At 43.9% G+C, this 26250-nt stretch overlaps 1 protein-coding gene across 2 annotated transcripts in view; it reads left to right on the forward strand.

The window, feature by feature from the left end:
* Window positions 1-26250, forward strand: part of SLIT3 (slit guidance ligand 3) — a 595815-nt gene that overhangs the window by 12835 nt on the left and 556730 nt on the right. Inside the window, exon 1 of one of the 2 annotated variants that reach the window (XM_042992687.1) lies at window positions 9347-9387. The exons of the other annotated variant lie outside the window; for it this stretch is intronic. Coding sequence (XP_042848621.1) covers window positions 9374-9387 — 14 coding nt within the window. The 5' untranslated portion in view covers window positions 9347-9373. Of the gene's footprint in view, window positions 1-9346; window positions 9388-26250 lie in introns of those variants that run through there. 2 annotated transcript variants of the gene reach the window in all.

Here is a 26250-nt window from a genome sequence, read left to right on the forward strand (position 1 = left end):
GCTCAGCTCCACAGTTAGCCTTCTGAAATTAGGAAAGAAAAAGATGTTTAGGTTCAAAAATAGCAGTTGGGGTTCCTTAAAACCGATTGGCTTTGGGCTTTGTACACTTTATGCACAGACATAATTTCCCTTCCTCTATAGAAAGCTGTTTAAAGTATTGATACTGGAGTTAGTGTGACCGGGCTTAAATGCCATAGCTAGGTAGGTAATCTTGGGCATGTTCTTTGATAGTAACCTGCTTCATTGGGTTGCTGGAAGGTTCAAATGAGGTAATACATTTCAAGCTTAGAGGGCAGTGTTTAACCTTAAATAACCACTCAGAAAGTCATTTTTCTGATTACCTATTTCTGCTCAACAAATCATCCCAAAACTTAGGGTTGGAAAGCAACAACCGTTTCATTGGTTGTTTCTCCATGCTTCTTTGAGTCAGGATTTGGGACATGGCTCAGAGGGATGGTTTGTCTCTACCTCCTGATGTCTGAGGCATCAGCTAAAGAATGTGAGAATGACTAGGGGAGATTTGAACCGCTGGGTGTTAGAATCATCTTCAGGCTGTTCTCTTACACATCTGGCAGACAGGCTGGGCTGACTTGAAGGAAGGTTGGCCTTAGGCTGGGATCGTTGACCAGAGTCCCTCCATGTGACTTCTCTGTGTGGCTTGGGCTTGTTTGCCACATGGTGGCCATGAAGTGTTCTAACTTCTTACATGGAGACTCAGAGCTCCAAGAACAATATGCCAGTAAATAATCCAGAGGTTGCATGACTTTTTAGGAACTAGCCTTAGAAGCAACAAAGTGCCCCTTCTGTTGTATTTTATTGTTCTAAGCAGCACAAGTTAGTTAGCTTGCATTCGAGTTAAGGACCACCTGTCAAAGAGAAGTCCCAAAGAATTTGTGGCCATGTTTTAAGACCTCTGTAGCCATACAATTATCATTGTTACTTTCTGTACTGTGTATATAATCTCTTAACTAGATAAGAAGCTTCTTGAAGGCAGAAGCTATACATTTCTCTACAGAGGTTTAGTACAACACTTATGAACGTAGAGCTAAGTGAACACATTTAAAAAAATCAAATTGACTTGGATAGGCAGGAGGTTTAGTGGAAAGACCCTGATCATTAAAGCCAAAGAGAGTTTGGTTAAAAAAATGAATTAAAAAAATGTGCCCTTTGGCAAATCACTTGTCTTTCTAGACTCAGTTTTCTCACTCCCCGCTCAAATGGAGACATTATACCTATCTCAAGGATTGTTGTAAGAATTAGGGATAATATGTGCAAAATGGCCAACACATATTTGATGCTAATGAGCATTGTGAGGCGTTGTGGCACTGTGGCAAGCACATAGATGCTTAAGGTGACAGAGTGGTTTCAAATCCCATTGCTTTCTTTTCTTGGAGGGCAAAATGGGTATAAAAGTATATTATGTCTAGGTTTATTGTAAGGAAGATTAATACATCATGTAAAGCTTCCAGCTCAGTCCCTAACACATAGCAGGGACTTAATACCTGTAAGGCCTGTAAGAGTACCTGTTGAGTAGCCACAGTTAAAATTGCTGTTCTTTTGTTTGTACACTGATTCATTTATGAATTTATGCATCGAACAATTATTTATTTAATGCTCATATCTCATAATAGCTTCATTTCTTAAGTCCTTGCTTGGTAGGGCCTGTTAATGCCTAGATCTGGGAAGATACATTCATGGGTGGAGAATTGGCCCTTCAGCAAGGAGCTCACAGGTGCAGGCCAGCTGCTTGGGACAGTATTCTATTTGAACACAGGTGCAATTGAGTTTTAATTGTCCCTGTTGACTTTTGACCCAAGAGTGCCTCCTGGCTTCCTCCAGTTATAACCCTTTTTGCTCAGATATCCACATGTGTCCTTTCCTCTTTGAGCCTGTCTTCTTATTTTTTTTTAAAGTTTATTTATTTTGAGAGAGAGAGAGAGAGAGAGAGAGCGCCAGAGCACATAAGTACATGCATGAGTTGGGGAGGGGCAGAGAGAGAGGGAGAAAGAGAATCCTAAGTAGGCTCCCCACAAGGGGCTCCATCACACGAACTGTGAGATTATGACCTGAGCCAAAATCAAGAGTCCGAGGTTTAACCGACTGAGCCACCCAGGCGCCCTCGGTGGGTCCGTGTTCTTTACTACTGTGTAACTACAGGCAACATGTGAGCTCTTTGTGTCTGTTTTTGCTGTTGTCTTTTTAAAAAGCATTGTTTTCCTAGCTCAGATGTGTCAAACTATACCAGTCTGGTCTGTGTGGTGCCAAGAAGGACACTCAGTCATTTCTCCAGGTGGTTCCTAGGACCTGAGGCTCTATTAGGAACCATTGACTAGGAGCTCCTCCCTTTCTTCCTGAAGATCCCTCCCCAAAGCCCTAGCCTTAGCCTTTTTTTAAAAACGAGTCTAGAGAATCTGATAAATTGTCTTTGTCTTTAGAAAAATACACAGACACAATACGAACACAATGTATTTTGCAGACGATTTTGAGGTTATTCATGGCCACCTCACCAGGTGGCATATTTCTTCGGAATGATTCTGTTTTAGTGATTGTGATTACACCATCTTCTGGCCTTTTGCTGAGTTCTACTTGAGGATCATAGTGTACCTGTGAGACTTAGGTCTCACTTTTCCAAGTCCTGCATCAGTCCATTGCGGTAGACATGTGATGTATTTGGCTGCCAAGAACTCGGCTTTCCTTCCTAGCCAAGTATCATCTTCTGCGCCCACAGGATGCAGTTGACTGGGTTTGTCACCAGGGGCCTTGCCCTCCTCTAGTCAGGGGATGAGCTCATGCCCCAAGTCAAGTCCTTTGGGTGCTTCCTGCCTGGAAATGGAATCTTGACCAAAGGGATGAAGAGATTGGACATGATGGCTTGCCATTTCATCTAAGCACTTCTGCAAAATGGCCAGACATGCCTGCTTTTCTTTTCCCCAGACCTGTTCTTCAGATTCCCATTGAATCCAGAAGTTCCTGATAGCCTTCTAGTGAATTCCCTTTTGCTCAAGCTTATAAACTTGCCACCAGATAACACTAACTGAGAAAGCAACAGACAACAAACTTGTGGAGGAGAAAGTGGCATAATGAGAAAGATTATGACTGGCGTTTGGAGAAAGGCAGACCCAGGTCTGAATCACAGTTTTACCATTCACCAGCTGGGTGCCCTGAGGCAAGTTCATTCTTCTCTTAGGATGTCAATGTCATTGCAAAACAGGGATAATGAGTCCTGAAACCTTGATTCTCAAACTTGGCTGTGCATGGAAATCACCTGGGGAGATTTTAAAATTACTGGTGCCTGGGTCCCATCCCCAGAGATTCTCTTGAATGATTTTTGGGGTGCTTTCCTGGGTGTTGTGATTTTATAACGCTCCCAGGTATTTCTGATGTGCAGCAGCATTGGAGAAAATTGACCTAAAGAAATTCTTCAAATTATAGAGGAGATTAAATGATGATAAGCACAGTGGAGGGATTGATAAAAGTCATTCTCCTTTCCTTTCCTTTCTTAAGGTGAGCCAGAATCGCTTGCCTTTGCTTCTAGTACAATTTTCTTTGTTTGGAACAGTCATCACCATGCATGACAAGCACGGTGCAATATAACCCTGCTTATTTATACCATTTGAGGTGAAGGCCAATCGTAGATGTATCCAGAATTATAGAATATACAAAAATGTGGCTACTGGCACATCTGGGGAATAACTAGGACGAGTTCAACAGTGTTTTGTTAGAACGTTCTATGGAGTAACTGCTTTAATGAGAGATGAAATTGATTTATAATTACCATGGCAACAGCAAAATAGAGTGATGTCTCCCCAAGGGACCTGGACCAGGACCCATGAGGATTCTCTCCCACGTCTTCCCTGTAACTTGCTGAGTGGCTTTGGCTCAGACAGTTCATCACTCAAGTCCTCGGTTTCCTGAGAGCACATTTTCTGATGGGTGCAACTTCAACAGAATTTTTTAGGAAATCTGTTGATGTGACTGTTGTTAAGACACTGATGAAAAGATTCTATAGGAAGCAGAGTGAAAGCAGGGCCTTGAGCCTCTCAGAAAAGATAATTATAGATATCGGTTCTCCTATCTCCCCTCTTCCCCTACCCCACAGCCTCTCCCACATCTTACCATGTAGGAACCTGTCCAAACCTCTATCTTTATGAAGGGCTTTCTATAGAGAGGGTACCAAGGGAAACTCCTATCTTAGCCCAGGGCTTCTCTACCTAGGAACTATTGACATTTGGGGATGGATTTTTTTTTTTTTTTGGTTGTGGGGAGCTGTCCTGTTCGTTTTAAGATATTTAGCAGCATCCCTGACCTCTACCCACAGATTCCAGTATAAGCAAGCCTCTCTCCTGTCTGACATCCAAAAGATGTCGCCAGACACTGCCAAGTCTTCACTTCCAGTCTCAGCGAAATGGGTTTAAGTAAACAAAGCAGCATAAATGTTGTGGGTGCACAGTGGTTAACCTCCTTAGTGCCCTCAAATCCCAGGGAGCCAGACAGCTATCAGGAATCCCTACATCCATTGTTACAGATGGGGGTTCTGAGTTCCAGAAAAGTTAATAGTAATCATAATAACCACCGGCTACCATTTATTGAGTGTTTATTATGTGTTATGTGCATGGCTAAGTGCTTTATATATTATATTGTCTCAATTAATAGTTACATTGACAGAGCTTGCAAACCAGTGGCCAGTAGGCCAAATTCAGCCTTCCAGTGTGTTGTACTTGGCTCACATGGTATTGGCTCATAGAGTTGTTATTTTTCTTTTGAATGTCCGTTTCTTGCCAACATTTTAAGATTGAGTGAATTCATATAAAAATCTACGTCCAGCTTCTTTTTAAGAAATTGGTAAATTTGGGGGTACCTGGGTGGTTCGGTCACTTAAGTGTCTAACTCTCGATTTTGGCTCTGGTCATGACCTCATGGTTCGTGGGTTTGTGCCCCACGTTGGGCTCTGCACTGAAAGTACAGAGCCTACTTGGGATTCTCTCTCTCTTTCTCTCTCTGTGCCACTCCCCCACACGCAGTATGCTCTCTCACTCTCTCAATAAATAAGTTTTCAAGGTAAATTTGGCAGTAGGGGGTCAGATTGGCTCAGTGGTAGTAATTGTCTGGATTTTAGATGAGGCACGTCTCCTTTGCACTGCAGTCCCCACCACTCCTGGCTGGGACTCCCAACTGTGTGTCAGATGCCATTTGGCATCATGTTATTTTTCTTTTGCTTCCCTTGTTGATGTCGCGCGCCTGGCTCCTCTAGGTTGTTGCTCCTTCCTTATACCTACCCTGTGTTGCATATATTACTGTTCCAATTTTAAAGTTTATTTATTTATTTTGAGAGAGGGAGAGAGAATCCCAAGCAGGCCCTGTGCTATCAGCGCAGAACTGGATGTGGGGCACAAACCCATGAAATGTGAGCTCATGACCTGAGCCAAAATCGAGAGTTGGACCCTGAACCGACTGAGTCACCTGGGAGCCTCAGTTCCCATTTTAAAGATGGGAAAACAGAGGCTCAGCCAAAGGAAAGCTCTTGTCCAAATTCACACAACAAGTAAGCTGGGAGAGAAACCCGAGCCCCGACCTTGCCAGCAAGCATACCCGTTCCCGACATCACAGATTAGCTGCTGGGAGAGCCTCCCTGCATCCCAGGATGCCCCAGCCAGATCTTTGGCAGTTTAGGGTTTCCTTGGAGAACCAAATCTCATTGCCCTTTTGCTCACCAGGAAACCACATGTCACCAGCATAGGAAGAGTGTCTTCTGAGTGTAGCTCCCAAGCTGCGTTTCCCCTATGTCTGTGCCACTCTTTGGTCTGTGTCCAAGGGCTGCTCACACACTCCCACGTAGCTGAGGGGCCAGCTGGTGTGTGTGCTTCTGCCTAAGATGAGGCTGCTTGCCTGTGGGGAGGCTGTGATTGCTTTAGGAAATTAAGTGGGAGTGATTAATTAGGAAATGTACTGAGGACTCTGGAAAGAAATAGCTGAAAAAGAAAAAAAAAATTGGAACTCTAAATATGGAATGCTTCTGGCCACATGGCTAAGGATGCTGTGTTCAGTGGAACTGAAGGCATTTGATTCTGTTATTTCTGCTGCTGCTGCTTTGATATACCCCCCTTGCATAAGGATGCTGGAAGGAACCACAGAATCAGCTGGCTCAACCTCTTCTTTCACCAAGTGGCAGTGACAGCTCAGAGAGGCCACCAGGGGAAGCTGGCAGCTTCGAAGGAACAGCAAGGCTTGAGACTCAGAAAGACCTGATGTATAATCCTGGGCAAATCTCTGAGTCTTGGGCTTCTTACTGTGAAACCAAGGTAGCACTGGCCATTGCCAAGAGTTGTTGCAAAGAATTAGTGAACAAAAGCATGAGCACTGACTGCTTCTAAGTAACATGTGCCAGGCACTGTTCCAGCATGTTGCTGTGTTTTCTTACTCTACGACAGTCCTATGAGGGGGGTACTATTATTAGCTCAATTTATAGATGAAGAACAAAGGCACTGAGAGGATACATTATTTACTCAGCGTCCACAGCTGGTCAGCAGCAGAGCCAGGTTTCCTATGCAGTCTAAGAATCCACCTTCTCAACCACTAAGCATTCAGCCTCCTTTACATATTGTATAATGTGTAGGTGACATTATATAATCAATAAAATAGGGAATTTATGTATGATACAATTTATTGTGTATAAGATAATTAACATATAAGTAATTAATATATAATGTGTTATATTAGGTGGAAACCTATGAGATTGCCTTTTTTGTTAGCAGGAAATGTTTAATAGTAGTAATTTCATAGAGTTCATCCTAATATATGATACGTAAGTCACAGAAATTTTTCCTTCTCTCACCTTCAGTGAATTCCCAACTTTGAACCTTGGTTTCTTCCTCCATAAAGTGGGGCCAGCATCCCCACTGATGCTGCTATACTGTATCAGTCAGACCATGTGTGGAGAGTACCTAGCACAGTGCCCAGAAAATAGGATCCATTATTTTTTGTTTGTTTGTTTGTTTTGCTTGTTTCCAGTCACAGCCATGGCTCCCTACACACCTGCAGAGTCCTGATATGTAATAGTCCTTTCACCCCCAGTGGTTTGGCTTTTGGTTTGAGGGTCTCCGTGTCCAAGAAAACTTGTAAGTTATAGGTAAAGTATTGGGCCCAGGGACTGTTTTTCATTCCACGGACTTTGATATTTTCAATATGCTTCAGTCTAATATAAAGCTTCCTGTCAGGCCAAACTGAATGTGTTGCCTTCCACTCACTTAAGAATTATGGTGCTGCCTGCATGAAATACCACCCCGCCTAGGCTCGTTCCTTCTCTGTTTCCCCTTGGGTCCTTGTGGTAAAGCCCCTTGCTATAGTTACTGAATTTTTGTTAGTGAGCCTTGTCTTTGGAAACTCTACCCAACTGGAGTCCTCTCTGTGGGTTTTAATGAAAGTTCTCTCTGATCCCTTGGGGTATGGGCTTTGTATCCTTGCAGGAGAACCATATGGTGATGGCACCACTCTCTTTACCAAAATGAGAAATAAGACTGAGTCCTCATCTCAAATCCTGGCTGTGACTCTGGATGGGTATTCTGAGTCCTTCCAGTCAGCCTGGAAGATCATTAGGAGACTAAGTGATGAGTCCGCCCTCATCCCAGAGCTCTTCTGCTTTCCCAGGGGTCTTGGAGACTAGAGGAAGTAGCTGAAGCAGGGTGTGGAAGGAGGGTTGGGTCTGTGCAGTAACCCTAGAGTAACAATAAGAGCTTACTTTCATGGGGACATTACATTGTGTCAGGCACTGTACTAAATGTTTCTTATTGTTTCATTTAATCCTCACAAGACTAGGATTAGGGCCTGACTGAGGCACAGAAGGGATGAATAGTTTGTCCATGGTCATACATGTGACAAACAGTAGAGCTGAAATTCAGGCCCATCTGTTTGACCCGTAACTTTGGTTTCTTAGCCACCATGCTCTATAGCTTATAGTCTTCTTTAATTTTGAGGAACTACCAAGTGGGCTTCCTTGATTCCAAAGCAGTAAGTTTTACTGATTCCTAAGTGTGAAAGCAAAAGCAGAAAGATGGTGCAGATGGTCCGTGAATTAAAGCCCTGAGCTACTTGTCATCTCAGTTGCTGCTTGGGTCTCTTTTGTGGAGCTGTGCTTCCTTGTGCAAGTTTCAAATCCTGTAAACAGGAGACTCAGGGAAGAGTTGTATAGGACATCAGGTACCAACATACTATCCATTCGTTCATTTGGCAAAGCTGTACTCAGTACACCCATATGCACCTGTGATGCTCTGATGACCAAGCCATTTCTTATCTCCTCAGTTTGCTCTTCCGAAAAACAACCACACATCACACCTACCACAATGGCTGTAGTCAAAACAACAAAACAAAGACCAAAAACCCAGCAAGTAACAAGTGTTGGTGAGAATGTGGAGAAATTAAAATACAATGTAAAATGGTTTCTGTGAAAAGCATAAAAATAAAACGGTTTCTGTGAAAAGCAGTATGGCGGTTCCTCAGAAAGTTAAACATAGAATTACCATATGATCCTGCAGCTCCACTACCAAGGTTACACTCCAAAGAATTGAAAGCGAGGACTCTAACAGATACTTATGCCACTATTCACTGTGGCATTATTCACTAGCCAAAAGGTAGGAACAATCCAGGTGTCCATCAACAGATGAATGAATAAGCAAAATGTGGTGTATGCACACAATAGAATATTATTCAGCCTTAACAAGGAATGGAGTTCTGACACACAACAAGGATGAGCCTTGAAAACATTATGTTAAGCAAAATAAGCTAGACACAGAAGGACCAATGTTGCATGATGTCACTTAAATGACATATAGAATAGGCGAATTCATGGAGATAGAATGTAGATTACAGGTTATCAGGGGCTGGGGGTAGGGTGGGGAATAGGAAGTTAATGCTTAATAGGTACAGAGTTTCTGTTTGGGGTGATGAAAAAGATTTGGAAATAGATAGTGACTGCGGTTGCGTAATATTGGGAATGTTCTTAATGCTACTGAGCTATGTACTTAAAAATAGTTACAGTTGTAAATTTTATGTTACATATATTTTACCAAAAGATGATAAAAAAATAATCTCATCACAAGAGAAGCAAAAAGTCTTCTCTGTAAAGGAGCAAAATCTTACAGACATCTCTTATTCATCTCAGCACCCAGGCCTTACACCTAGCACAGGGCCTGGTATATAGTGCATGCATATTCCTTTTTTTGCTGAACCAAACTGGGAACAGACTAATTCCATTTGTAGTTGAAAATGGCAGTGAGGCTGTTGAGTGTAAATTTTACTACCATGGCAACTGTGGAACACAAAGACAATAAATATGAAAATGCAGTAATATTTTTGGCAGGTGGGGTCAGCCGGAGGTAACATGGCCCATTGCAGGTAAATATAAGATTTGAGGGAGAGCAAAGTGTTAGTGATTGTTACAAAAACTCAGAAAGCACCCAAGCAGTGTCCTCTTTGTTCTGGTTGGGAGCATTCAGACAGCTTTCTGGGCCAATAGAACCAAAATGGGTAAAAGGTTGGAATCCGTGTTGGTGTTAGACTCCAGGAATCTTTGTTCGAAGCTCTCAAGGGCAGACGAGAGGCCAACCATACTTCTCTCCATTTATTCATGACATCGTTCAAATCCTCAGGAAGAGGCGTTGTGGGTCTACACATCTCCTTGGCTGTTGGCAGAATGCTATCCACTATCTAAGGGGAAGAAGACAGACCACAATTTGGCATTTAAGGAAATAGACTGGGAAGAGATGAGAGGGATTCATCTTGCTGCGTTGTCTCATGGGCCAAAAGCTTCGTTTCGAAGAAAATGGTTTCTAAAAGCTGGTGTGAGTTTTGTGTTACATTTAGTTGTGCTCCTTCTGTGCACAGAGGCTTAGATAACCATTTTGGGTGGGAAAGAAAGTCACTTCTTCTCCTCCCCTCCAACACCCTTTCCCTCTTGACTGATACACACATTTAATCATTATTAGCAAGTGGGGGTCCGTCTTAGAATCCAAGAGCCTGATCTCCTGCAGTGTCCACCGTCCTGCTGTCAGCCCACCTGTGACTTCCTTTCAGACTCAGAGTTGGGAGCTGTATTCCCTTCTTATGTTTTGTGTGACACAGTGTCACCATGAGAGAGTCTGGCCCTCTGACACTACTCGGGGGGTAGACCCCGTTTGGAAAGATTCTTAGGCAGCCTGTGGAGGAAGTCCGGAGCTGATTTCATGACAGTAGAAAGACCGTGGGGTTTGGAATTAGGGCTGCATTTGAATCCAGGTTTTGACACTTGATAGTTGTAAAACTGTGATGAGTCACTAAACTTCAGTTTCCTTATCTGCAAAATGGGCACAGTGGTAGTTGGGTCTTAGGGTTCACTGTACAGCCCCTATTCATGAGAAGTACCTGCATACAACCTGCAAGTAAGCATCTGTCCAGTGCTTGGCAGCTACTGCTGGTGTGAAGAAACCCAACAGCTATTTTGTGTTGTTTGGATCTGGCACTCAAGCATAGTGATGCTGGTCTGCTGGAAAAATCCCAGCCAGTCGTAATTTAGTAGAGGTCAGGGTAGCATCCAGCTGCATGCCGTGATACAAAGAGCTAACATTTAGAGATGGCTCGCTGTATTTAAAGCACCAAGCTGATTGCTTTATGCAAGTTATCGTGTTCAATTCTCACAACTCTGTATGTTGGTCCTATTATTATACCCATTTTTCAGAAGACAAAACTGAGGCTTAATGAGGTTAAGTGACTCATCTGAGACCACCCAACTAGTAAGCACTTGAGCCCAGATAGTTTGACTCCAGAGCCCCAGTGCATAAGCAACACATGGCTGCTATGGCGGGAAAACCTTCCTTGAGATTGCTTTGCAAGCTGACCCAGGAAGATGCCAGTCTCAAGATCTGTCATGTGTTATGACCACTCAGTCTTAGAAGCCTGTGTCTCATCTTGAAAATCTCCCCATTTGCCCAAGAATGAAGTCCCCATTCTTTGTTGCCTTTCCAGGCTTGCCAAATCCAGTCCCCATCAATCATGCATTAATTAATTAGTTCATTCTTTCATTCACTCTGTCAACATTCATTTGCTCAACAGCTCCTTTGGACCATGACTATTAGTGCTGGAGATCACTTATGGAGTACTTACTAGACCCCAGGCACTGTTGTGGTGACTTTTACACATTACCCAGGTACTCATAATACAACTCTACATGGTAGACCTCATTACCGCTTACTGCTTATTACTACTTTACAGTTGACAAAATAGAGGCCATAAGGAGGCTAAAGTAGTTGCTTAAGGTTCCAAGAAGTGTGTCAGAGCCAGGAGTCAAATCCTTTCATCAACCCTTGATCCGAGGAACTTTCTTCCCTTTCTCAATGCCTGTAGCATTAACTAGTTCTCTAAACTATTGGTTCCTAAACTTGAGAAGGCATCAGAATCACCTGGGCTTGTTTAAAAATAATTTTTTAACATATATTTATTTTTGAGAGAGAGAGAAAGAGAGAGAGGGAGAGAGAGAAACAGAGCATGAGTGAGGGAGGGGCAGAGAGAGGGAGAAACAGAACTTGAAGCAGGCTCCAGGCTCTGAGCTGTGAGCACAGAGCCCGATACGGGGCTCGAACTCATGAACCGCGACATCATGACCTGAGCCAAAGTCAGACGCTCAACCAACTGAGCCACTCAGATATCCCATGGGCTTGTTTAAACACAGACTGATGGGCCTCACCTCCAGAAGTTCTGATCTAGGAGGTTGGAATGAGGCTGAAGAATGTGCATTTCGAATAATAGGTTCCCAGGTGATGCTGATGCTCCTGGCTGGGTGACCCCACTTTGGGAACCACTGTTCTAGTCCAAGCTCTTTGAGGACAAGGATCCTATCTTTGTTGTTCTCCTTGCATTACAGTACCTGGCACAAAGTAGATGCTTGATGTGTCTTTGTCATTTTGAATTGTTTGATCACATATTCATTTCTCCTTCATATACCATGTTTTTATTTCTCCATGTGCAAATAGGCTTTGCCATGTAGGATTTAAACTCCTGGGGGTCAGAAATTTCACCTTCTTAAAAAAAAAAAAAGGAATTTCACCTGATATTTCATAGCATCTTTTACAGAGCCAGCCTCGCACACACTGGGTGTTAGGTAAATGTCAGTTGGTCGGTTGGTTGATTCAGAGACCAGCCTCGCTAAGACCGAATTTACAAGCCACTTGAACTCTGCACGTATAGCTCTTGAGACAATCTCTAGATACCTAGAAGAGGTCCCAGTATATAGTTGGTGCTCAGTAGTGCCTGTTGAATGAATATCCTCAATCTCTGTGGCTTTGTGACCAAAAACCTCAGGTTTCCCTCATATCTTGAGCACAGTTCCAGCTTGGGAGCTCAGCCTCAGAGTGTAGTTTGGAGGATGGAATTTTCCAGGGTTTTTGGTTTACCCAGGGCAATGATTCTTAACATTAGCTACACATTGGAATCACCTGGGGGGCTTTAAAATAATATTGATGACTGATACCTACCCCTGGAGATTCTGATTTCATTGTTCTCAGTGTGGCCTGGGCAGCAAGTTTTGTATAGATCCCTTGGTGATTCTACTGTGCATCCAAGAATGGGAACCCTGATCTAGAGCACTTGGTGGCATAAATTTCTCTTGAGCATTTGTAGAAGGTTGTGCATGTATGTGAATATGAGTGCACATGTGTGTAGAGAAGTGCAGGGCTATGCGCTCCTGGAGTGGCACAGAGTGATCCTCTCTGACGCTAGAATAAGGGTACAGGAACTAGAAGTCAAGCCTTGGGTAAAACCCTGGCAAAGCCAGAGGGTACTTGAGAGTGCTGAGCAGGCCTGCCTCTGTCTCCCATGGCTGCCTTTAGCTGACTGTTGGTTGCCACATTCCGTGGCCAAGGAGGCTCTGTTTCAAGGCTGAATGCAGGTGGTGTGGCTTTTGCAAGGCCCTTTTGTTCACTCTCAAATCAGAAGGGGCTGTCCTCCCAGGGGCTGAGGTGTGGGGCTTAGTATTTGGCATCACGCACATCAGTGCTGAGCTTATTCTTAGGTTTCTCAGTGGAAATGCACCCGGCTACTTGAGACCCAGGAGCTGGCTGAGAGCAATGGGAAAGGTCATGCCTGGGCCCCCACCCTAACAGGTTGCTTGACTCAGCATAATCCTGGTGTAATTAAGCATGACAAGAAGAAAAGGGGGAAAGGGCTAGCGGTTACCAGTGTGCACTCAGCCCAGGCCCCCAGGGACTAGGGTATTCAGAAGTGCCAGCTGTTCTCAATTTTATTGGAGCTAAGACTTGGCTCACCTACAGCCATCTCCACCAATTTGTCCCTGGGCATTTGGGGTGTGGTTCAGTGGACCTGTAGCATCAAGTATCCCAGAGAGATGGTTGGGTGAGTAATTCTTCCCTTCTCTTCTCTATTGTCATATCCTCTCAGAAGCTGTGTGTGAGAGACACAATCACGTTAGTACATACAAATCACCCACTGTTGTCTGAGTGGTTGTATTAGGTAAGGCAGGCACTGTGCTGGGCCCTGGAGCAAGGACTAGTTCCTGAGACTTGGTTACACTAGTGGGAAAGCATTTAGTCAGGATAAAGTCTGGAATCAAATCTAATCACGTACTTGAGCCAGATAGATAATATAAATGGGTGAATTGGGCTGCCTGTGAAGACATAGGGAATGATGGGGGCTCATAAGGGCATACGTGAACGGGGGACCACACGCTCAGCAAAAACTCATTATTTAAAAACCCTTGTTTTCCAAGCAAACAAAACAGGGTCTGTACAGTGGGATTCAATGGTGGGGAGCCAATGTGACACCCACTTCTAGCCACTTAGGGTGGGGAGTACTCAGCCAAAAGATTGCAGGCTCCCTCATGTCTATGTGCAGGTCTAGAAACCTAAATTCCAGAATGGACTCATGATTCTGGAGGTGTTGTCTTTTGGGGCCAGCTGCACCCACAGTTGCTGCTTAGGGAGTCTACATTGAGCATCTGTGAAAGCTTCCAGAATGCAACTGGCCAAATCAGGAATTGACCAGGAATCAGGAATCAGGAATTGGTCTGGTGGAAACATCTAATAAGACTGCAAACATGATAGGGAAGAAATTGCAACGACTCTGCCCTCACTCTCCCTTTATGTTCCCTTAGGAACATGAGAAGCAAAGGACAGAGGAAGGAACAGAGAGGGATCCTGAGCACACTTACCCATGTTTCCTTCAACTTAGACTTGGGAGAGCTTGGTAGATTTCTGTCCTGCTCCCACCCAGTTTCCTTCTGGTCTCCTTCTTCCTCACCTGCCTACCTTACCCAGCACTGTGTTCATTTATCCATCACTGAACTATGGACCCAGATTTCCCAGGGGGAAGCCCCAGAGGCTTTTCCTGTGGTCTCAGTTTCCTGAGCTCTACTCTGCAGTACTAGGGTCAATGGCAAGGTTTCTGTGGATCACGAGGCCTTCAAAGGTCAGAGCCTCAAAGGTCCTTCCAGCAAGAGGCTTGTGAAGAAACAAGTCACTTGTGTTTATGGAATTTGAATGGCAAGTCCCTTTCTCTGGGGTTTGAAGCACTACATAGCTTCTAGTGCTTGCTCGCTTCTGACATGGAGCTATTTTTAGCATTGTTCTCCAGATATATGGGACTCTCCCACTGTTGTTCTCTTTTTATTTGTTCATCCATGTGCTTGTATTTTCCACAGTGAGTGTGCTGCAGTGAAATGGTTTCTGCAAAGCCCCTTGCCTCCTTCCTAAAACAATTTACCCCTTTGCAGTGCCCCACACACCAACACCATGGCCCCAAGCCACGTCAGAGTGAACAAACCACAGACTGAAATTGCAACCATTCAGGAAAGAGGAGTCTTTAATTTGGGCTTAAAATAGTCCACAGCCTGAGAGTTTGGGGGACCAGGAGCAAGGTGTAATCGTAGGAGTGGGCATTGGAGACCCACCCTGGAATGACTGGGCAGAGACTGTGGGCAGAGCGAAAGACAGGCATAGAAGTTGGGGGTCTGGGCTGGAGTCCCCCACAGTTCATTTAATACTGTCTTCTTGAGTCTCTTTTCATAATGGAAAAGTGAATGACATGGCAGTAAAAATACATGGCAACCACCTACTCCATTTGGAATGGTGTGTCTGCTCCCCTCTTTCTTCAAAACTCTGTGCAGGCATCATTGTAATATTAGCTGTAATCAGGGCCACCATATTGCTGAACTCCTGGGTAACTATGCACATTATGTCCTTCAGGGGTGCCATTCTCACTGTATGCTCTTGAACAGCATCTCCTGAAGTTGTGCAAGCAGCAGGAGTGGTGATAATAAGAGTAAAGGGATGTTGAGCGTTTATGGGCTGGGCATTGTCCTGTCCTCTTGATATGCATACACTAGATTAATTCTCAACCCATGAAGAGGACATTGCAATTGTCTCCATTTTACAGATAGAGAAATGGAGGCACAGAGAATTTAAATAACTCCCTGCATCATGATGCTAAGTCAGCCACGGTGCAGAATAAGCTTCAGTCCAACCCTGGTGCCCATACTTAAGCATTATGCATCACCCTCCATGTTAATATTGTGGTTTTTATTCTTCTGGTTATTGTGAATGCTGCCTGTCTTAGCTCAGGATGCTATAACAAAATGCCATAGACAGGATGGCTTAAACAACAGACTTTTATTTCCCATAGTTGTGGAGGCTGAAAATCTGAAATCGGGGTACAAACACGATTGAGTTCTGGTGAAAGCTGTCTTCCTGGCTTGGGTATGGCTGCCTTCTCTCTTCCTCACATGTGGAAGAGAGTGGTCTGATGTCTCTTCCTCTTCTTATAAGGGCACTCATATCCTCATGGGGCTCTACTCTCACGACCTCATCTAAACATAATTACCTTCCAAGGCACCCCCTCCAAACATCATCACACTGGGGATTAGGACTTTAACAGAAGAATTTGGGGGAGACACATTCAGTTATAACACTGATATTTCCTTGTTTTCAAACCTGCCAGACTTTGTAAGCTCCTAGATCAGGGGTCAGCAAAAATTCTCTGTAAAGTACATATTTAGGCCCTTGGTACCAGTCTCAATAGCAGCTACTCAACTCTGCCCGTGTAGCACGAAAGCAGCCACAGACAGTCTATAAACAGATGAGTGTGGCTGTGTTCCAGAAAAACTGTATTTATGGGTACTGAAATTTGAATTTCATATATTTTTATGTGTCGTGAAATATTATTCTTCTTTTGATTTTTCAACCATTTAAAAATATAGAAGCCATTCTTAGTTCATGGGCCATACAAAAACAGGCAGTGGGCTTGATTTGGCCTGTGGGCCATAGCTTGCTGACCTCCATCCCAGAGTACAGGGATTTGGAAGGTTATGTATTTATTTTAATCCATGGCTTCCCAGGATCTCTCTTGATCCTGACCCTCAGTTTCCACCCATAAATGCTGATTGAACGAATTACTGCATAGTAGGCTCTCTGAGGTATACTAGATGATTCTGGGATACTGATTTTCGGAAAATGAGTAAAAAGTTCCCTTTACTGAAAGCAAGGGATGGAAATCCAGTCTTTGTCACAATTGCTAGAAGACGGCAGGAGCCTCCCTTCAGGGATTTTTGTAGAACAGCGAAAAGAGAATTTTTTTTTTTTTTTCTGCATGAAGTGTAGAGATTTATTCTTCGCAAATAGACCTACAGAATGTGATTCGTAATAGGAAACAGATTTTCCCCTGAAGATAAATGGAATGTCCCCCACCTCCCAAACTGAGAAGAGAATTGTTTCCTCTTTACAAAGGAAACAAATTGGATTCTCAAAGGAATCATCAGAGAAGTTTTAAAAATTGTCATAATAAGCAAGATATGGTTTCATGAATGATGAAAGGGATATTTGCCTCTTTGGGTCTGGACATGCAGGACTGGTTGGAGAATCAGATGAGCCCTTCTCTCTCCCAACCTAGCTCTTGTCCCTAGGCATTTTATTGGTGCCAGATGCAGGAAAGTGGCTCCCACCTGGCTGGGGTTGGTGGGTCCATCACTGCCCCGCTGGTGTACTATAAAGGTATCCTCTTCCTTTCTAGCTCTTCTTCTTTAGCACACTATTAAAGAAGGTCCTTATTCCTCAGCCAAGCTTCCTGTTAGCTACATTCATTTTGGTCCATGGGAGAAGGCATTACAAATGGGAGACTTGCCTGAGCAAAGGCATGGTACTTGAGATGAGCCTGGTGTGTATGTGGGGTATGGGGGGGGGGGGCAGTGGGTGGTGTGGAGAACCTGCCTAGATAGATGAGCTCTTTGGGCTACATTTCAAGGCAGCCAGGGCACAAGGCTGAAGCCTCTTGTCTTGCTGAGAGCAGAGAAGCACAATGATGCTTTTGGTTATGGATGCCAAGAGTTGGTACACAAGTAAGAGTGGCTGGGTGAGGGAGGAGCTAGTCATTTGATCCAAAAGCCTTAATTTTCCCATTCTTTGCTGGATCCTGGAGATGTACAGGAGACTCCCACACAACCCTTGCCCTCTGGTTGTTCATGGTAAAGTAGACAGATATAATTCGTTTAATTCCTTCAATTCCTTGTGATGTAGGAGAGCAGAGAGCAGGGAGCCCTGACAATCTATCCTGCCTTCCAAAATCATTACTTCGTGGATAATACTTAGATGTGCGAACTGGGGAATGTTGCATAACCTCTAGGGAGCTCAGTTTTCTGTAAAACAGGGCCAATAATAGTACCCACCTCTTAGAATTTCTGTGGGAACTCAAAGGAGATGAACAGTACCTGACACATAGTGATAAATCAACACATGCCAAACTATTATTATTATTGTTTATTATTATTATTATGCTTTCCAGCAGTTATACTTTCCAACATTTGTACAACTCTTTTAATTTATCAGGCCCTTTATCTTGAATATTTTATCATCTTGAAAGCCTGCTAAGGTTCAGTAGGTGCTATTAACCCCATCCTCACATGAGCAGAGCGGCTTGCCCCAACCACACAGTTATACTGTGTCGTGATCCCTGATGGTACAGCTTCAGCTCTGTGCCGTTCTGCTTTCTTGCAGGGGTACGGGGCCATGTCAGCCTGATGGGTGATTCCAGATAGGTGAGAAGTATTCTCTGCTCTCAGGGAGCTTATAGTCTAGTTGAGATTTGAAGAGCCTTGTTCTAGGAAGTAGAGAGTCCACATACAAGTAGAAGCCACTTTTGCTGTCTCCAGCAAGAGAAAGCAGGCCAGAAATGGACTGGCCAAGAGTCCTCTAATGGAACCATCAGATGACACCCAGAATCTTCTTGTGCTGAACCTGCAAAGACCTGTCTCTGATTTCCTGCATGTCACTCGGCAAATTCCCTCCATGTGTGAAATGAGCAATGGAGCCAACTCTCTGGTAGATGGTGTTAGCTCCAAGTTGCATCACATTCCACCCCCTCCTCCTTCGCAACAGACCTTAACATTATTCTGTGATTACTTCGCATCATCCTTCCCAAATGTGCATCAAATTAAAGAGTTATTAGGGCATGGCAGGACATGTTTATGGGGAAGAATTTCCTTTAAAGTCACAGCTCAGCCTGAACTCACTTTATTAGTGTTTATACAAAGTATGTAGTCTGTTCCAATGCAATCCATGTTTATATTCCTGTAGCAATCATTGCATTCCTGGGGCTGCTCCTTCCTGTTTTCTTAAAGTGATTACTGCACCTATATTAAAAGTTAATAGTGTGTGTGCTCTATGGCTGTTGGGTTAGGAGATGTGCATCATTTGGAGAATGACACTTAACCATGACATGTCCTGCAAATGGTATAAGCTTTGAAGTGTTTGCCGCCCAAGTGGACAAGAAGGGACATTCCTTAAGAACAAGGACATTGTGAACAGTCAGGCCCCTTGGGAGTACTTCCTTTGTCACTCACCTCTGTTGTGGGTTTTTGTGACTGTAGCTAGGATGACCACTTGTGCTGAATTGCTTAGAACAGTCCTAATTTCTGCCTCTTTGCCTGAAATAATCATTAATGGCATCTCCTTTGATTCACAAAAGCATTCAAGTTTGGATGAGAAATTATATGATCACTCTAGTTCTAACTGGTGATCAGATTTACTGGTACAAATGAAATACTGATACTGAATTTGGATCACAAGTCATTGTCAATGAAAGACAAATGTAACTCAGTTAAAAATGTCAATAAAGAGCTAGGTTCAGATCACTCAGCCATTCAACAAATGTTTATTTGTGTTTTTTATATGTCAGACATTGTGCAGGACCCTGGAGATTCAAACATAAGTAAGATACAGCCCCAACTCCCAAAAAGTTGGAGTTTACTGGTTTAGCTAAAATTGTGGGTATGTTAAGGAAACTCTCTGATCAGACCATTTCATTTTGCCTTTCACCCCTCAGGACTCTATTTTTTGCAAGTTGATTGATTGCTAAGTTCTCAGGCACTGACCTCTAACTGTCTGAATATAAATGCCCTTGGTGTACTTACCAGCTTGTAATCATAGATAAGGGTCATAATCTCTCTGTGCCTCCATTTGTTCATTCATAAAATGGGACTAATAATAGCACCAGCCTTGAAGGCTGGTTGTAAGGATTACAAGAGGCACTGAATGTGAAGTACTTAGAATAGTGCTTAGTACATGGTCAACACCCAGCACACATTGGCTCTTGCATAATAATTACTCCACAAATATTTATTTAGACTCTAATGTGGGCTGGCTGCAGCTTTCCTACCTCTGTTGACTAGAACTTAGGTGGCCTTCTTAAAAACATAATTTAAGGTAATGTGTGTTAATGGAGTCCAAAGCCTGTGAGAATTTTCATGGGTGAGAATTCAGGGTCAGTGAGATTCTGACCCTGGGGATCAACCAGTTTATTTTCCTCCTTTCAAAGGTTGGGGGCAGGTAGCTTTTCCAAAATCATGCTATGGGTTAGAAACAGAGCACAGAGAAAAATCATGGATACTTAGCTTCTTAGGCCTTTCTTTCCCACTCTGCCAAACACCCATGTGTATCAGTCAGTACGGACAAGACTATGCTGCAGAAACAAATCCAGATTAGCAGTGGCAAAACACTATAATATTGTATTACTTTCTTATATCAGAGTCTAGTGTAGTTGGTCTTGGTAGTAGGCTGTGACCATCTTGTCACTCAGGAACCCAGGTTCCTTCCATCACAGGACACTATCATTTTTGAGACATGGCCTACACATGTCAAAGAAGACAAGAGAAGGGAAGAGAGTATAATGTGAAGGATGTTTTATAGCCTTGCCTGGAAATGGCTTGTATCACTTTCATCCACATTTCTTCAATCAGAAATCAGCCAGGTGGTCCCACCTAGATATAAGGGGTGCCCAGAAATTTAATCTTGCTGTTTACCTAGGAGGAAAACAGAATTGTTTGGTGAACACATAGCATTGTTCCTGCCATATCATGTGCCTTACATTTCTTGCCACATTTTCAAAGGCTGATCCCAATCTCTTCTGAGATTTCTGTTTCATAATTTCCAGCGATTTGTGGAGCCTTTCACAGATGCCCTCCTCTATAGGGTAGAGAGGGGTTTTAAGAATGGGCCTTCTGGGAAGAATTTGGAAGGTTTGAGATTTCTGGACATGTAGTCATTACCTGGAAGTTACTGCTCAGAAAGAAAGAAATTGTCATATGTCATTGTAGGAAGAATTGGGGAAGGATTTATTCTTTTGTTTGTTTCTGAGAGTCAGGACTGGGATGCCCTGGGGTGTGTCATGAAGGGAGAGATAATCCCTCTGGATGTTTTATTGAAGGGTGTGCTTGAGTGGACTAGGAAGATCTGGGAAGAGAGCTGTGGATTGGAGTATGTGTGCCTTTGAGTTTAGTTCAGCACTGAGGTCTCACTAACCTATTCTCCATCTTCCTGTGCTCATGTTTTGTACGAATAATAATCAACAAATTAATGACAATGTTTACATATTGGGTATTTACTAGATGACCGGTCCTGTGCTAAATCACTTTCTCATCTCATTTAATCCTCACAACATCCTAGGAAATAGGCACTGTTATTATACCCATTTTACAGACGAGAAAACAGAAACTTAGGGATGAGTTTGCCTAAAATCATTACCACTGTCTGGTAAAATTTGAGCCCAGGCTGTCTGATTCTAGTGCCTGCTTCCTTAAGCATTATGCTCTGGAGCAGGGAGAAGGATCTCAAACTGCAGTGCCTGTAAGGGCCAAGCAGGTGGCATAAGTGAGGAAGCAGATGAATGAGAGTCCATACCTTATCCAAAATGGGCACTTGCCTCTTAGCTATAGTTTCCGGTGGCCATGAGAGCCCAGTGGGTCAGATCACCTGATTTTTTGGAGACAATCTAGAATTCCAGATTTGTATGTGAAATGCTTCCAAATTGGCAATTAATTAATAAATGTTAAAAGTATATCAAGGGCCAGACTAAACATGTCTGCAGGCCAGAATTGGCCCATGGGCTACCAGTTTACAAGTTCTACTCTACTGCCTCCAGCAAAGAGCTAGATATGCCCCCTGTATGCCCTTTCCTGCTGGAGCATGAAGCTGAACAGAGCAAGACAGGGGCCAGCCGGGAGCCCTCCTGCTGCAGGGAGAGGAAGAGCAGAGACCCATGCTTGCCCGTCCTCCTTGTAGGGCCCTCACCACCCCCACATCCAACCATCCAGGTTGCCCCTCTCTCTGGCTCCTCTCCTCCCTGCAGGTAGCTGTATGTATAGCACTGGCTGCAAACTTCTGCAGGTGTAAAATTATATATGCGAGAGTGTTGCCAAGTCAGAAATTCAGCCCAGGGAGGCTTAGTTCCCAAACAACTGAGGTAGTGTGAAGCCAGTTTTTTAAATCAAATTCAGTCATTTCTCTCCCGAATGCGTGTATGTGTTTTTAAACTTGTATGTAGTTATGTAACTGATGAGGATGAAGTGAAAAAGTCAGAAAATAAATCAGTAATGTCTCTGTTGTACAGGTTGGGGGGGGCGGGTAGCATGAAGGGGAAGCTCTGTGAGGGTGATCCACAGTGAAATGTGGCCACGTATGACCTAGTGGGGTGGTGATTTGATGGTTCTTGAACACATACTGTTTCCTCTCCTCTATCATGAAAGATGAATGGATGGCTGGGGAGAGAAAGCAAAGAAAGAAAGACACATATAAGCATAGGGCCATCTGAGCAGATTCTAAGAACTGCCCTTGGGCTTATCAAAGTACATCTTCCTTTGGCCAGATTTCCAGGTCTTAGATGGCTTTAGCTCTGCTGGTCACTTTAGCCATGAGAAAAGTCCTATTTCAGCCAGGCCACTTTTTCCAACATTTTGCGGGGGAGAGAGGGAAGGGTGCGTGAGTAATACATATTTATTGCAGAAAACATTGGCAGTCCTAAGAAGCAAAATGTAAAATATTTAAGGAAAAAAACAACAAAACTCTTCACCCCAGCATCCAGAGAACGCTAGTGTACATTTCTCTGAGTGTCTCCAAGGGACCTCACTTCATCCAAGGTGTCTGGGAGGAAGTGAGGGGAGTGTGATATGTGGTTTTGGCTCCCACAGAGCATCACAGTCCTTTGGGAGACGAGACAAACACACAGGAAACAGGCAGCACACACGAGGTGGAAGGAAATGTGATGAAAGGCCAAAATGGATTGTGCAGAGGCTAAATGATGCAGAAGTTCAGAAGTTCAGAGAAGGGAGAGTCAGTGTGGGATGGAGAGGCTGGGAAAGCTGCAGAGAAGAGGCTTGGGGGGGCCTTGCAAAGCCTGAAGAGAAGCCATATGTTTCCCGAGGTGGCCAAACCAAAGTACCACAAACTGAGTGGCTTAAATCAACAGAAACACATTCTGTCACACTTCTGGGGGCTAAGAGTCCAAAATCAAGGAATCGGTATGGCCGTGCTCACTCTGAAGTGTATAGCGGGGGGATCCTTCCTTGCCTCTTCCTAGCTTCTGGTCCTTGGTGGTCCTTGGCATCCACTGACCTGCGGCTGCCTCACTCCAGCTCCTGCCTCTGGTGTTTGTTCCTGTCCTCCCTGTGTTTGTCCTGTTGTCTTGTGAAGACTCTAGGCATATTGGATTGGGGCCACCCTAATGGCTTCATTTGAAACTAACTCCATCTGCAAAGACCCTATTTCCAGATAAGGTCACATTTACAGGGATTGGCAGTTAGGACTTCAGCATATCTTTTGAGTAGACATAGTGGTAGGATTTGGAGGGAGAAAGGATGTTGAGGGCTTTCGAGGCTAGCAGATAGCGGGGACGTATGTGTTGATAGAGTGCCTCACAGAGTCCCAGATCTGTAAGATGTTCAGTAAAGGTTTGTGGACTGAAAGAAGAAAGAATTAAACGTGACAGGCTGAGGATAGCCATGATGCCCACCTGGCTGCAGTGCTGCTGCACTGTGAGAGACATTGGCATCTTGGGGACACAAATCTGGTTGTGGGGGTAGGTTTAAAGTCAGGGGAAAGAGCCGAGGGCTGTTAAACCAGTTGCTTCCCTGCTTGACCTCTTCTGTGGTTCTGAGTGCTGAAAGCATGCAGGCTGCCCCATGGATGCTCCACAGCCTGGGTGCCCCCTGCCTCTGTGACCCCATTTGGTATCTGCTCCAGTCACTCCCATTCTGCTCCAGTCACCTGACCTTTCTGTTGCTTAGACCCTCCAAATGCTTGCTCTACTCAGGGCCGTTGTGATTCTGTTCCTGTATTTGGAAATATCTCCCTTCAGCCTCTCCCTTCACCTGGCTCCTCCTTTCCCTTCAGGTCTCAGGCCAAATGTCTCTACCAAAGAGAGGCCCCTCCCACCACCCTTGCTAGAGCCTTCACTTCCTCTCATGCTTACTTTCATTCTCTTAGCCTCACCCTGAAATGATTTTCGGATATTTATTTTTTGTAACCTGTAGTTCTGTCGTTTATTCGTGGTTGCCTGTGGCCCCCTGTGTTAGTTTTCTGTTGCTGTGTAACAGTCTTACCACAGACTTGGTCGCTTGAAACAACTCCTGTTTATCACCTTACAGTTCACCAGAGGCTTCTGCTTCAAGATCTCACAAAGCTGTTAGTTGGGGAATGTGGTCTCATCTGAAGGCTGAACTGGGATGGAACCACTTCTAAGCTCTTTATGTTGTTAGCAGAATTGCAGTCTGTTAGATTGAAGACTTCAGACTCTTGGTGGTTGTCCTCAGTTCCTCCTTGGTTCTCTTGTGGGGACTTCCCTTAGTTCCTTGTCATATGGGCCTCCCTAATATGGCCACTTGCTGATCACAGGTAATAAGAGTAAAGGTCCCCTAGCAAGATGGGCATTATACTTGTATGTAATATAATCACAGAAGTGACATCCTGTCACTTTGCCGTGTTATATTGGTGAGAAGCAAATAAGTAGGTCCTGCTTTGCTCAAGGAGAAGGGATTACATAAGGGTGCTAGTACTAGGAGACAGGGATCATGTAACCTACCCTATAGTCTATCTGCCATGATTACTAAGAGAATAAAGTTCCCAGAAGGGAACTATTTTTGTTGTTGTTCAACACACTATCCCTAGTCATAAGTACAGTACCAGGTCCAAAGTAGGTGTGTAATAAAGGCCTATTGTAGGAATAAAAGAAGGATGAAGGGAAGGACAGAAAGAGGGATCGAGGGATGGAGGAAGGAAGGAAGGAACAAATGGAGGGAAGAAGGAAGGAAAGATGGAGAGAAGGAATGTCCTGCTTTCTCCTGTAACATGCTTTAACAGCCCAACAAATCTGCTTGCAGTTATCCTCAGGTAATGCCTCTAGGCTTTTATACGTGCTCTTTCCTTTACCTAGAATCCTTTTCCTCCCTCTCACATAGTCCTATGCCAGCCAACCTGGCCATGGCCAACTCATCCTTGAAGTCTCGATTAAAACATTACCTTTTCCTGGAAGCTCTTCCTGACCCTTAAAACATGATTTTTCTATACTCTCCCATAAGCTTTTGTTTATACCTCTGGCACAGTATAGAACAGGAGTCTGTAAACTGTAGCTTCCAGACCAAACCTGGCCTTCAGCCTGTTTTGTAAATAAAGTTTTACTGGAGCACAGCCATACCCATTAGTTTGTGTATTGTCTATGGCTGCTTTCATGCTACACAACTGAGTTGAATAGTTGTGATAATAAATATGGCTGGAAAAACCTAAATTATTTACTATCTGGCCCTTTACAGACAGAGTTAATCAACACTTAGTGTAGACTGTTTAGCACAGCCTGTGGTAATTGATCCTATCTATTTTTCCTACTAAACTCTGAGTTGCTTAAGGTCAGAGACCATACCAGTCTTGTTTACACCTGCATCTCAACATTTAACATAGTAGCTGAAACTTAAGGGTTAAGACAGTTTATTGAATGAATGAATGAATGAATGATGTATCATATCAGTCAGAAAAAGAAAACCGGTAGAAAAACTCAAATTATAATTATTCCAGAAAGGTTGATTTATAAAGGGACTATTTCAGAAACTGGGTGTGGCTCAGGGAACCAGGACTAGAAGCAGTAGGGCTGTTACCGCCCCTGAGCCAGAAGAGATGAGAGGAGGCAAAATGTTCTGGAACCAGGAAGAGGTCAGTCATGAAGAGGAACCGTGACATTTGGTGGAGATAGTAGCTAACCTGGATGACCTCTCAGGGAGGGAAGCAGGAGAATAAATACACTGTCCTCACTCTGTTCCCTTCCTCTATCTGCTGCTCAGTTCAAAGCGAAATAAGACACAAGAGCCAGCCCTGTAATGTGGTCCAATCAGGTTAGTTTCCTAGGGTAGAGAGTGAATAATTGAAACTGAGGTCAGAGCCCCTCCACTAAGTTATTCTGGTTTGGTTGGAACTTGTTCTTTGCTAGTGGTAAACAAGGGGTCAGGCTGGACCACAAGACATCTTAATTCTGCCCCCCCCCTTACCACTTTCCTAATCCCCAGATTCGGCTTTGGGATCTGGAATGTGAATGCATCACACCGTCTGAAGGCTTGTTCAGAAGCTTGTTTTCCTTGTCCTCAGACACTCCACTTCTCTGTGATTCCTATCATGGCCCTTGCTGTCACCACCCCATCACAATGCACTTGCTTCCCATCTGCTCCAGGTCTTCTGAGCTCCTGTTCTCACAGCAATCTCAAATCTTTGATTGTTCATTCTCCATGGAATCTAAACCACATCTCTTAACATCTAAATTTTGCATATTCTTACATTGTTCTCTAAGTAGCTTGCAAGTCTCAGTTCATCTCCTCAACGAGACTCTAAGCTGAGGGCAAGGTCTAAGCCATATTTTTTAAGGCCACTTGGTTCTGGGCCCCCAAAACACAAGAGTTATAGATCACAAAATTAT

This window comes from Panthera tigris, chromosome A1, assembly GCF_018350195.1.
Source record: "Panthera tigris isolate Pti1 chromosome A1, P.tigris_Pti1_mat1.1, whole genome shotgun sequence".
NCBI classification, from domain to species: domain Eukaryota; kingdom Metazoa; phylum Chordata; class Mammalia; order Carnivora; family Felidae; genus Panthera; species Panthera tigris.